The 13,955-nt window shown below is 40.2% G+C and overlaps 1 protein-coding gene across 1 annotated transcript in view; it reads left to right on the top strand.

Annotated features, from left to right (window-relative positions):
* The window catches only part of LOC114684453, a 157,905-nt gene that overhangs the window by 22,500 nt on the left and 121,450 nt on the right, over nt 1–13,955 (top strand). The window contains 10 exon segments of the mRNA XM_037203622.1: nt 1,370–1,487; nt 2,797–2,906; nt 3,738–3,889; nt 4,421–4,592; nt 5,476–5,575; nt 7,419–7,531; nt 8,371–8,496; nt 10,692–10,823; nt 11,021–11,137; nt 12,046–12,159. Coding sequence (XP_037059517.1) covers nt 1,370–1,487; nt 2,797–2,906; nt 3,738–3,889; nt 4,421–4,592; nt 5,476–5,575; nt 7,419–7,531; nt 8,371–8,496; nt 10,692–10,823; nt 11,021–11,137; nt 12,046–12,159 — 1,254 coding nt within the window.

Genomic DNA, 13,955 nt, shown 5'->3' with positions numbered 1-13,955 from the left:
ACATCTGTAACCCTCTACTCTGTGGATTCTGAGTTCCATATCTGTAAGACATTGTGACAGGATGTATTAGTCATCCCCTGTTATGTAGCAAATTATCCAAAAGATAATGGTTTAATGGAACAAGCCTATTTTCTCAAGGTTTCTCTATTGAAAATCTGGCTGGCTTTGGTTTGGTTGGTTAACTCCATTTTTGAGATTCTCAGAAACCACAGTGAAGGAGTCTTCTGAGATCACATTGATCCCTTTAGCTTACCAATGTGGGTTATTTTCATGACTCTTCTCTGTGGAGTTGTTATACTGAGAACTATGCCTTGAGTTCCTCACAATGTGGTCCCTTCCATGATATAACAGCTTGCTTTTCCCATGGTAGGTGCTCCAATGGAGAAAGGGAAGGAAAATGAGCAAGACCGAAGCTACCTTGTGTCTGTGGTCTAAGCTGGGGTGTGTCATCCACGATTGCCTATTAGCTGCAAGACACTAGCCCCAAGCCCACACATGCAAGGAGAGATTTTTTTGTACTACTTAGTGTTTATCCTGAATGCTTCTCCAAAATTAGATGCACTAGGAAAGAGAATGTATTCATTTTAGCTTCCATTTAACTCACATATCAATTGTGGTATAGGCAGGCATCTTCCTTAAGGCAAAACTATACTCTATTTGGTTTGTCAAGGAAAGACATTTCTTTCTTTCTGTCTCAGGAGGAGTTGAAATTATGTACATATATATATATATATATATATACACACACACACACATAAATATATATGTCACATGTATACATTTAAAAGCATTCTTCCTCAAGCCTTTAAACAAATAGTATGGTCTTTCCACCTAGTGCTTCTGAAAGTTCCAACAAGATAGACCTGGGGACACCCTTAGACATGATCTGTCCTGACTTTATACCTTGCATTCTGCTGCTGCATTTGCTGTACTGAGTATATTTAGTTCATACACAGAGATCCCAAACAAATGCTGACACCCCCACACTGCAATGCAGTAAATTAACAACAAATGAAGTCAAATCAAGATTGGCTTGGTTTGAAAGTGTCTGAAGAGAGTCATTTTTTTTTGTCATTCATTCAAAGGTAATACACATGAAGCTCTATTTATAATTTTGGAATAGTGGTGATATAACTATATTATGGTTTAGAATTTTAAAAGATATTTACCAGCTTTTGTGTGTGAAGCACACATTGCCTCCTACACCATAAGAAAAGAACTGGCAAGGAGAACTATAGAAGTTCTGCTACTTGGTGTCAGGTCTTGTTGGTAAAAGTGAATTGTTGCTATCACAATCTCAAATGGGCTAATTTGCATTTCCTAAAATGTAATGAACTAAATGGAGTTAATAGTCTAATCTCTGTTTCAGGACACGTGTGACCAGCGTGGCTGCTGCTGGGATCCTCAGGGAGCCGCTAATGTTTCTTGCTACTATTCCAGGAATCATGGCTACCAAATGGAGAGTGATCCTGTGTTTACAAATGCAGGTAGGTTGAGGGTAGAACCTTAGATCTGGAGGCTTGGCTCCATCCTAGGGGACACCTGTAGTAGCACATAGAGTACTGACTACTCTGTTGTCACACTTTATATGTGACAGAGGTGGGCACAGCTCTTGTCAGTGATTAGATCTTATTTTGGCATCAAGCAGTAATCACCTCTGCCTCAGGAATTCAGAGACCATGTCCTGTTTCTGGCTTCATTTTTCTTTTTGTATATAAAGATTTATGTATTTTCTTCTTTTTGTATAAAAAGATCTATTCATTTTCTTTATTCTTCTCTTATCCAATACATCTCATGCCTCCTTTCCTCTCAGTCCCCTCCCCCTAGATCTACTGCTTTTCCATTTCCCTTTAGAAAAGAGCAGGCCTTCCAGTGATATCAACTGAACTTGGCATAACAAGTTAAAATAAGACTAGTCAGCCATAAACCCTCATATAAGAGCTGGACAAGGCAACCTAGTAGAAGGAAAAGGGTCCCAAGAGCAGGTAAAAGAGTCAGAGACACCCCCACTCTCACTATTAGGAGTTCAACAAGAATCCCAAGCTATACACCCACAGTTTGTATACAGAGGTCTGTCTTCACTTTTATGCACCTTCATGACTTTATATAATCATCATGACCATTTGGGTTCCCAAATTTATTATTTATAAAGTGTGAAATATGAAAATAATGATCTCCAAGATTCTTTGCAACCCTATTCTAGTGTAATTTTTATGAAATGGAAACAGTTACAAATTTACAAGCATACTTTAGAAGTTACCTAGTTAACATCAGTCTTCATGAACTAATATTCTTACCCCTAAACAAAGAGCATAATAATGAGCATTCTGGGATGAGGATGACAGTGGGTACCATCATGGGAAGGTTCATAGTGTAAAGAAGGGGTGGGACTCTTCAAGGCTGTTTAACTGAGGACATGACTCCAGTGAACAAGATGCTCTGTAATGTACTGAGTACATAACTGAGAAAGAATACTGAGACCATAAAGGTGTTTGATCCACGTGGGATGACTGATGATCAGGGAACATAACAGTTAGCCATTTGGGGCTGTGTTTTCACTCAGATCTTAGAGAAGAGGGTTGGATAGTTTTGGATATAGTATTAACAGTACTTATGTTTAGGATCCAGTCCAAGATGAGATGTGCATATCCATAAGGGGATATGTATCTATATCTTCCCTTCTTTGGAAGATAAAGGTTTTTGTTTGCCCCTTTGACCTAAAGTTTAATTTTATGTGGCCACTATTTGAAAATTAACAGAACCAACTATGAAAGCCTTTTCTCTTCTACATGTTAGGATTCACAGCCCAGTTGAAAAACTTGCCTTCCGCACCCCTGTTTGGAAATGACATTGAAAACATCCTGCTCACAGTCGAGTACCAGACATCGAATCGCCTCCACTTTAAGGTTGTAGTTTGTTTTTTCAAAATCTTATACCTCATAAGTATTCTTATACCTCATAACTACAATTCCTGCAGAGGAGAACGTTTTGCTAAAGGAAGTAACTTTCTCTGTTGTAGTCATATAGCACTTGTTTGTCAAGGTCTTTTATTGGTGAAATTATTAAGGCCACTCCATGTAGTTAAAAGGGAGGTTTATTTTGTGGGGTAACTTACAAGTGAAGGGATAGTTTGCGGGGTCTGGGAAAGGTGTGGCACAGTCCGGCGGTGTTCTCTGGAGAACTCTGCTTGGTTTACCTCCAGCATCCAGGTTCCAGGAACCAAGCGAGCCAGCGCATCCGGATCTGGGGTCTTCAGGGTCCTCTCTTGGCCCTGCCTTGTAGGCGTGACAGTTACCTAAGCCTCAATGGGGGGTTGGACCTTCCAGATCAAAGCTGGAATGGCTACCCACTACAGTCTTTGATAGCCTTCTCGCTGTGTGGTAACTTCCTCAATTCATATAGAGGTTACCAGTGAGCTTTCAGTTTCCACTCATTTGTCCTAGATACCATGGAAATTGAAGAAGGGATCAAAGTGCTACCACTGCTCTGAATTTTCTAGAGACAGCCTTCAGAATCACAGTGTGTCTCTACCTGAAGACCAATATATATCCAACAGACAAACATATGAAGCTGGCAATGTAACCAGCACATTACTTGAGACATAATGCCAGTTTGATCAGTGTTCAATTTCCAGGACCATCTACACAGGAAGCACTAGTGCTGGAGAGGCCACTGGTAGTTTTGAATGATAGGTCAGTTTTCATTTGGACTTTGTTTCTATTCATCTCTCTGTGCAGTTCACTGACCAAAACAAGGGAAGGTATGAAGTGCCTCATGAGCATGTGCAACCCTTCAGTGGAAATGCTGCTCCTTCCTTGAACTACCAAGTTGAGGTCTCCAAACAGCCATTTGGCATCAAAGTCACCAGAAAAAGCAATAACCGTGTGCTGTAAGTTTTGGAAGTTTATCAAGGGGGGTGGGAGTAGGAAGATAATGATAAGGGGAAGTGTGTAAGCTGCTGACCTTACTGTGTTCCAAATGTGTGTGTGTGTGTGTGTTGTGTGTGTGTGTGTGTGTGTGTGTGTGTGTGTGTGTGTGTGTGAGAGAGAGAGAGAGAGAGAGAGAGAGAGAGAGAGAGAGAATTCTTTCTTCCTTTTACTTTCTTCTATCTGAACATTTTTCTTTTCCCTTTCTCCCATCTGTCTAATCATGTGAGCACGAATCAACACTTACTAAATGTCTATGACCATTTTAAGTACAGTGCTCTGGTCATGTGGTAAGGTGTCTAAGGAACAGACATAAGGGTTGTACCATCTCCAGGCCAGGAGATGTTTTGCCTCTTGGTATCTATGGGAAAATGTCAGAGGAAGACTTGGAGAGGGACTATGGAGTCAGTGAGCTGTGAAGAGCCCTTGGGCAAGCAGCTCTGTCCTTCTCACCCTGCTTCTCACTCAGGTCTGTGCTTCCGTCCTGTGTCTAGGTTTGACTCAAGTATTGGGCCCCTCCTCTTCTCTGACCAGTTCCTGCAGCTCTCCACTCGACTGCCAAGTGCTAACGTATATGGTCTGGGTGAACACGTGCACCAGCAGTACCGGCATGACATGAATTGGAAGACCTGGTCCTTGTTTTCCAGGGACACAACTCCCAATGATGTAAGCTTTCAGGTTCCTTTCCTGTGAATATCACAACCTTAATCTCGAGTGTCACATGGCATTGTAGTTTAGAGGGAGAATCTGGAGTGATACAGCTTGGTTTTGCTTTTGAGATCTTCTCCTTATTAGTGATGTGATTCTGAGCAAGTTCTTACTGCTCTGGGTCTTGAATTCCTCATCTGTAAAATGAGGGTAATGTCAGGTGCTTAGCTAGCTCAGTCAGTGAGTGTGAAACTTAAAGTGAGGTTTATATACTCATCTTACAGGTTATAGTGAGGATTAAATGGCTGAGACATGTAAAGTGTCAAGAAGAATACATGGCACATAGAATATCCTCAGTAAATTTCCCATTGAAATCAAGAGCCTGTGGTAAACTGTTTTTCAGGCAGGAGAGACAGCGTCTTATCCCTTCTCTGTCTCACTTAAACACATGCTACCCAAAATCCATTTGACAAATGGAAAATGTGTTGAGAGAGCAGCTTATGAGGAGCAACTGGTGATGGTGACCTAATCTGCAGCTTCTACCATGGGGCAGTGTGAACTTTCAACCACTTAGAGCTCCTTATGGATGCTGATTTATATTAAAGTTTGATAGACCACTTACAGATGAGGTTAAGTTAGGATCACATAGTCCTCTTTGAGAATAGAGATTCTATGAACAATAGTTTCAGAATTCATATCCTTCCATATTTTAACAAAAGTCAAGATCTCCATATACATACTAGATTAATGGTCAGAGTTGGTGCATTATTTGAGAAAGCACCAACTCACTTGTTAACATCCTCTAAATAGAGACCTGAACTCATAAAGTTCATAGACATCTTCATTGATCATGATGTTTAGACTAATTGTGAATGTTTGTGTTTTAATTGTCTTCCTACAGGAAGGAAATAACTTGTATGGTGTACAGACATTCTTCCTGTGCCTTGAAGATAATAGTGGATTATCATTTGGGGTGTTTCTGATGAACAGCAATGCCATGGGTAAAGGACAAAGAAATATTCCTAAACAAACAAGCATATAATATATCACAGCCCCTTTTATAGCACTATGGTTGAATGAATGAATCCCTTTCACAATGTTTAAATCATGACTGGCTGTGCTCTCTAGCTGTGACATCCTTACCTGGTTACCCATGGGATCTGTGTGCAATGGATTCTCTCCTGAGTGCTCAAATCTCAAATCTGGTGGCCTCTTCTGGAATATTTGTTATTACAGAGTTAGGATAACTCTTCCTGTAATCTACTGTGAGACAGGATTTACCCACAGAGCATAAATCCTTCTTAGTTCTACATTAAGAGATCTTGACTGGCAGTTTCAGTACAGTCACCACAGGGGAAGAAGAGATGGATAAATATCTCCTAGGCTGATGGTGGGCATAAGATATTGAGCCTTACTCTCCTAATTGATTATCATTGGATTAGGTCAGTGTTATTCAAAGATGTAGCCACACAGTCTTTCATGTCCATACAAGATGAATATAGATAATGAGAATAAGCATTGATTTAACAGCCAAAGGTCTGCATAAGCCTTTTTCTCATAATTTATGCTCTTTTATAGAAATATCAGCTTGCAATAATTTAAGGATTAAGTAAGCAAGAAAGATCTAATTCTTCACTATAGTTTTTGTTTTGTTTTGAGAAGCAGTCTAGATGATCCAAGATCATTCTAGAATACAAACAGCCCAAGAACAGACAAAAAGAATACATTGACTGTCCAGTTTCAGGTGGTTTTAAAAGGAATCACAAAAATGAGTTGAGTCAAGACTTAATGGGAAAGCTACAAGGCTGTAGGTTCTCTGTGTGAATTAGTTCTATATGACCTAAGAGTGCTTTCAGAAGACTCTGAGGCCCTCTATCCCTAGACATAGAACAAGGCTAGGAGACAACTTCTCAGGAGGGTGATTAGGAGAGTAATGGGACTTGGTATTTATGATATAGTCTTTGACCTGCTTTACTTTGACTCTTCTTCACTGAGGCTAGTACTTCAGAGTGTCTAGCTGGGCTGTGTATTTATAGTAACAATGAGGTGTAGAACAAGAATGACAGGTTCAGAGAGATTTTTTTCTTCTACCCTCTAAGATTTAATTTTTGTGGGTCTGCAAACTAAACTGCCAGAAAGAGACCAGGAAGCAAAAGTCAGAGTTTATTTGCATATGCAAAGATTATACAGACAGGTGTGCTTGGGGTTGAGTAACTGAAAGGGATGATTGTAACTTGAAGCTTATACACATCTTAACAGTGGCATGCAAGGTGAGGTGGGCATGGGTAGAGAACAAGTGTCAGGAAGGCAAGGTGAAATGAGCATGCACAGAATCTCAGGAATAGCAGGCAAGGTGAAATGGGCATGCGCAGGAAACAGATGGGGCATGCGACATTCTTGTGACAGTATTTACTGATGTTCATTGTCTGAGAGGAGATTAGAGTTGCTTCCATGGAATGGATTTGTGACAGCTGAGTTATTTTGAGGGGCTCTGATTTTGGGTAACTAGGGGTATCAGTAACAATGGCCATCAGCCTCAAGTAACTATGCTTGTGCTGCAGTGACTAATTCTGGTTTCGTTTGTGAGGCTGGTTGTTCTTTAGACAGAGCCTGGGACATGGCACAAGAGTTAGGACATTCTAGTTTCCTGCTATTGATGTTTGTTGCTGAACAAATATTTTAACTCTCATGTATGTAAGAATTTGTTTCTTTATATACAACACATGGGGCATTAAAAATCACCTTACCAAAGTTCAGGTAGTTAGTGTCTATGGCTATAAATTTTGTAGTCATTTTAATAGAACGAATCCTAATGTTTATTTTCTTCTATTTTAATCTTTTAAGAGGTTACCCTTCAGCCTACTCCAGCAATCACATACCGCCCCATTGGGGGGATTCTGGACTTCTATGTCTTCTTGGGGAGCACACCTGAGGAAGTTGTTCAAGAATATCTAGAGGTAAACATGAAGTCATGGTTATGACTGAGGGAATCCTATGTATCAAACATTAAGAGATGTAAACTTAACACACATGTGTGAGTTAGACATGCCCGAGATGATACATTTCAGACATAGGACAGACCTTATATACACAATGGAATTTTTTTATATTATAAAAATGTGAAAGGATATAAAGATACCAAAATGTGCCCTTACTCTTAAAAGGGAGATATAAAAGTTGACTGGCCAGCCGGTGGTGGCGCACGCCTTTAAACCAAGCACTTGGGAGGCAGAGGCAGGCGGATCTCTGTGAGTTCGAGGCCAGCCTGGGCTACAAAGCGAGATCCAGGAAAGGCACAAAGCTACACAGAGAAACCCTGTCTTGAAAAACCAAAAAAAAAAAAAAAAAAGAAAAAGAAAAAAAAGTTGACTGGCATCATAATGTTAATGAATCAATACACCAGAAAACAATATATTTTGTGCCCTAAACCAATGCATAAAATAGCTTTATCTTAAAAAGTATTGAGCTGTGAGATGAATTAATTGGTAAAAGAAGACTTGCTGCAGGAGCATGAGGACCCACGTCCTGTAAAAAGCTGGGTGCAGTGGTGTATACTTATAATCTCCCCATGGGGAGACAGAGACAGGACGATCCTTGGGGTGTGCTCGCCAGCCACTTATATAAGGACTAATTAGTGAGCTCTAAGTTCAGTGTGAGATCTTGCCTTCAAATTAAAGGAGAGGGCAATTAAGGAAGACATCCTACATAGACCTCTGTCCGCCACATGCAATCCCCGCCCCCCATGCATGTGTACACACACAATATTACTGACTTTCATTCCACGTATTTATTTCAGCTCATCGGGCGGCCAACTCTGCCTTCATACTGGGCACTTGGGTTTCAGCTCAGTCGGTATGATTATGGAACCCTAGACAATATGAAGAAAGTTGTGGATCGAAACCGTGCAGCACAGCTCCCATATGTAAGTAAGCTTGAACATAGTTCTCCAAAACGAAATCCACAGAGGAGCAGGAACAGCCACTAACTTCTCCATACTTTCCCTCTTTGAGTTCTTTCCCCTTCTGGTAATAAAATGACTTTTATGCATTTAGAATACTAGAGGGTTTGTCAGATCAATCACTAGTTTTCAAAGAACTGTGGTTCTCTTCAGTAGGAAGTGGTACTTAAAGACTAATAATATAGATGAGGCAGCAACCTGGTTTCTGACTGTGTATTGTTTTATCAATTCAATTTTCTCATGCTTATTGTCTTGACTGCATTTTTACAGAACTTAATTTTGAGCTAAGTTAATTCTGTCTTTAGCTCAGATTTTAGCTTATGCTTCTCCATATAGGTTTATTACCTTATATATAGTCTTGGTTGAATTGTTTTGATTCAAAAATATCATGGAAGAGATTGACTATAAAAGTGATACAAGAGCTCTCCAAGACCTTGGTATAAACTTGATTCTCAGGTTTTGTGTGAGGTAATTCATAATGCAGGTCTTCCATCTTCCATCTCCCAACCCCTTATCATTTAATAAATGTTAACAGATATTTTGAGAAGACATTGAAGAAGAGAAGAGTTAGGCAACACACACACACACACACACACACACACACACACACACACGCACGCACGCACGCACGCACGCACGCATGCACGTGTGCACACACATGAAACTGGTTCAGGTCCAAATCATCTAATCTAACTGGCTTTTTATTTTATTTTATTTTTTGGCACAGACACAGGTAAGAAACTGAAGCTAAATTAGGGAAGTAGTTTCATTATACCCATTTAGCTTGTTGGTGATAGAATTCACATTTAAGTAGATTTATCCCAAAATTAAATGACAAGTTTGAGGTCCATTTGTTTTGCAGTGGTGTTTGGGTGGCTGTTTACTAGTCAGTGGACAGGACTTGTCTTCTCGCACACTGTGATCATTTATTTTGTATTTGAAATAGAACTTCAGTAGACCTTGGAACTGGGAAGAAAATGAGAAACTAGAACAGGTGAAAGAGTGAGATTTAAAAACACAGGGTGACTAGGGGAAGACAGTAAATGAGAGTTGTGCAAGACATTTGGGTAGGTGACTCCAGTCTTTGGCTGGCGTCTCTTGTCTTCCAGCCCTCAGGGACTATGGCTCTTGGGGTGAGAGGGAATGAGAGACAGGAACAGCAGAGGCAGAACTGAGGTGAGGAGAATAAGCCCAGCCATCAGAATAGTGGGAATGCCCATGTGGACTCGTAAGCCCAGCTCATGTCTTCTTTACTTACTGCAGAATCCCATTTTCAACTCCAGTTAGGATATAAACCCCATTTACTAGTAGATAGCCAAAGGAACAGGGTCGTCAGTTCAGATCGCCAGCACCGCTGTGCCTCTCTGCTCTGTATGGTTCTTCTTACATACAGGCAGACATTGCCTTCCTGAGTAATCTGGGGGGTAGGGGAAGAGGATTTCTTGGTGCGCAGTGGAATAAGATGTGAAAAGAAATACTGAGAAACTGACCTGAAAATAATTCAGAGTTGCATATGAGCATCCAGTTTTGAAAGTTCAAGAAGGAAGCATAGTGTACATGTTGTACTAAAATGTTTCTGCTTTGAGTGGTTGATTTTGAATATTTCTATTATATTAGAGGCTGTAATGGGAAATGAGGTGTCTATAAGACAGAAAGGAGGAATTAAAAAAACTAGAACAACCCTGTTCTGTCTTCCTCTTCATTTCCTGGACATAGGCACAGTATAAACTTTGTTCCAGTGTCTCTACTTTCATATAAAACTAGGGAAGAATACACACGGATGGACTGTGGTAGAGGTGACAAAAATAGTTATTAGGATTATTATGATAGTGAAATGAGAAAGAAGAGAGAAGAAATATCCCCCTCTTCTCTTTGTCTTGTGTGTAGGGTGAGTTTTGTTTAGATAGCCCCAGTGGTTTGTCATAAATTGTGCAGTTAATCTGATATCAGGGGTAGGGCTGAGCCTTAGGGAGATAATGAGGCAATTTGTTTTCCAAATTGCTCTTCAAAAAGATGTATTTGGACAACCAATAGCACTGCATTTAGGTTCCAGCACAGGAGTTGGTTTTCATCTTAGATGCTAATGGTGATAATTTTGGTGATTCCCTTTAGCAGGGAAATTCATAGGCACTAAATCGTGGACGCTTGCATTCTTTCAGGATGTTCAGCATGCTGACATTGATTATATGGACCAGAGGAAGGACTTCACTTATGACCCAGTTAATTTTAAAGGCTTCCCGGAGTTTGTTAAGGAGCTACACAACAATGGGCAGAAACTTATCATCATTTTGGTATGCACTTCCTTTTTAATTCTGAAATTAGGTGGTTGCTCATCCTTTTCATTATGTCCCCTTCTCCCTACTTGGCCTCCAGTGAAATGAAAATATGCCTTCAGCAACATTTGAATGTGCCTATTTTATTGGAGACTTCATTGAGATTCAACCTTTAGCTTAAAGTAAGTTTTTTCATGTGTTTTCTCTTTTCTTAGGATCCAGCCATTTCCAATAACTCACTCCCAAGTGATCCCTATGGCCCATATGACAGAGGTTCAGCAATGAAAATCTGGGTGAATAGTTCTGACGGTGTAAACGCACTCATTGGAGAGGTAATTTAATAGGGAAGTGGTGGCTTTGTCTCTGGCTGGAGTGTGAGTGGTTGTGGATAAGTGTGTGGTTGTCCGGTACATCTTCAAAGAACTTTGACATGCTGAGGATAAGCTTTTTTTTTTTTTTTTGCCTTTTCATACCCAAATGCCTACTATCTACTCCAGCTCTTACATGTTTTTTCCCAGCCAGATCCATTCAATGACAACTCACTCATTGAGTGTCCATTTCCTTACTCTGTCTCCTCTTGCCACTACACTCCTGCTTCTCACATTGCTCCACTGAAACTGGCATTAGTCACTGCCTACTAGGTAAATCCAATTGAAAAGAGTCATGCCACTCTTGACTCAGTTTCCTGTCAATGAATAATATACTTACCACTTTTCCCCCTGAAATCTTTTATTATTTTGTTTTTCATGAAGGTATTATCTTCTGCTTAACTTTTAATATCCACAATAGCCCTTTAAAATATAGTGTCCGAGGGAATTGGATAGAGAAAGAATAGAGAAAAGTAAGTAATGTTAGAATCTATAGATTATAATGGGTCAATTGAAATTCAGACAAAACATATCTCCATTTTCAATTCTTAGACCTGAAAGTAGGAGAAGCAACATGGAAATGTGAACCAGAGCTGAAGACTGGCAAACAGGACAGTGCTTTTATCCTTAGATTTATTCATTTAAATAGCCAATCAACATTTTTAAAATTAATTTTCTCAAGTGGCTTTTCATTTCAATTGAGAGTGACTGAGTCTCCATATTCTAAGTGATTTACTCTACACCGAGAAGACTTATGGCTTTCTATCCCTGTCTCCATGATCACGTTAGGAATTCCTACACAAAGTTCTTTGCTTATTCTACATTCGCTTAATTTATTATCAGTGTTCTCTCTCTTTTTTTGTCTCCCACAGGTCTGGCCTGGAACAACTGTCTTTCCTGATTACACCAATCCCGAGTGTGCTGTTTGGTGGGCAGGAGAAATTGAGCTTTTCCACAAGGATGTGGAGTTTGATGGCATTTGGATTGTGAGTTTGAACACTTTGACCCATGGAGACATTCACAGTGTGTATCTCTGGCTATGTCTTTGAGTCATGGAACATAGAAAGAAACTGAAAGCAAGGGTCACATGTTGCTTACAGTGTCAGAAAGCACACGATTGTTCAATTGTCAGCTTGAGGCTTTTGTTCAGACATGATGACAGATTCATCCAACCAAAGTGCTCAGGTATAAGATACCTTCTGGAAGTATAAAGGAGCAATGTCTCATAAAATGTCGAATATGGGTGTAATACAGCTGCTGTTGAATAAAATTTAGGTCCACAGTTGAAAAATTTCTATTTATAAAAGAACTATAGCTGGGCGGTGGTGGCGCACGCCTGTAACCCCAGCACTCGGGAGGCAGAAGCAGGCGGATCTCTGTGAGTTCGAGGCCAGCCTGGGCTACCAAGTGAGTTCCAGGAAAGGCACAAAGCTACACAGAGAAACCCTGTCTCAAAAAAAAAAAAAAAAACCAAAAAAAAAAAAAACTATAGAAAATTCAAATAATACAATCAGCTAAAAAGATGACAGGAAAAATTCTGTAAAATGATAGCAACCAAAGATGTCTAAAATTAGTTTTGCTATCTTCCCTTCCAGACCTTCAATTTTCACAGCTCTGGAGCATGGATACATTGTCTCCCTTCTCTAGATATACATGTATATTTATGTATGTACCTATATGTAGGATATATTTAGGCATATAATACTGTAGTATCGAGGACTATGGGGGTCCAGCTTCTCGGTAGTCCCCTCCCAGGGTCCGGGAAGAATCTACAACCAGCTGATAATTAATCTTGATGAAAAGAAATGAATCTATGTACACAAAACTCCTAGTCCATATACTTTATTATTCTGTGACAGTTACAAGCTTATATTTTGCTCTCATATTTAGGTCATCTTTAGCCTGATTTCTCTCTACACTTGTCTGCGATCCTCTCTATGTTCTATCTTAATTCCTTCATCTAGTTCTGTCCCTTCTAGGTTCTCATTTATCTAGTTCTTTCTCCTATCAGCTCCTCTCCCGTCTCCTTCTCTCTCATCTGGCTCTTCCTCATCTTGTTCTTCCCCATCTGGCTCTTCCTCATCTTCCATCTCGTTCCTCTAGTCCTCTCTTCTAGTCCTTCAATCTAGCTCTTCCCCATCTCAGTTCGTTCCTCTCAAGTTCTTACCCATCTAGTTCTTCCATTCTCTTCTCTCTTCTTTGTCCGTTCGTGCCCTGGGAGTTCTGGTATATATACACTTACAAGCAGTATTCCCTTAGCAGTGCAAAACCAGGCTTCCAGGGTCAAATGGAGGGGTGATAAGAATCACATAGGGAGGCAGTAACCGTTAATTATCACTTGCAACCCCAAAGGGAAGTGACCAATGGGGAAATGAATTAACTAAAGGCTAAATTCAGGTAATATCTAAGAAGAGGGCTCTTATGTGCCCAACTATAATCTTAAACATGGTTGGTAGAAAGTGTTAAGAATCTATAAGCTGCTAGGTCAATGGGAGAAAATAAAACTGTCTTCTTTTTTCCTGTAGTGCCTATATGTCCAAGCTATCTGCCGTTTTTCTGCAGGGTGGGGGAAAGTGTGCTCAGTCGCTAGGCAACCTGTGTACAGCTAGATGCCTCTGGTGATAGTTAAAGGGAGATCTGGAACTGGTGGTAAGGTTTGGGAAAAGAGGAAGTAAGGCTTAATTGGCACATCCGCCAGGCCTTCTCATACAGGTAGCCCGGATGCTTAAGTCTGTTCTTAGAGAGTACAGAGGTATCTCTGATAAGGTACTTTCCTCCATCC

The sequence above is a fragment of the Peromyscus leucopus genome, chromosome 3, assembly GCF_004664715.2.
Source record: "Peromyscus leucopus breed LL Stock chromosome 3, UCI_PerLeu_2.1, whole genome shotgun sequence".
Classification (NCBI taxonomy): Eukaryota; Metazoa; Chordata; class Mammalia; order Rodentia; family Cricetidae; genus Peromyscus; species Peromyscus leucopus.
The sequence above is the reverse complement of the archived record's forward strand: the minus strand, read 5'-3'. Positions and strand labels throughout refer to the sequence as shown.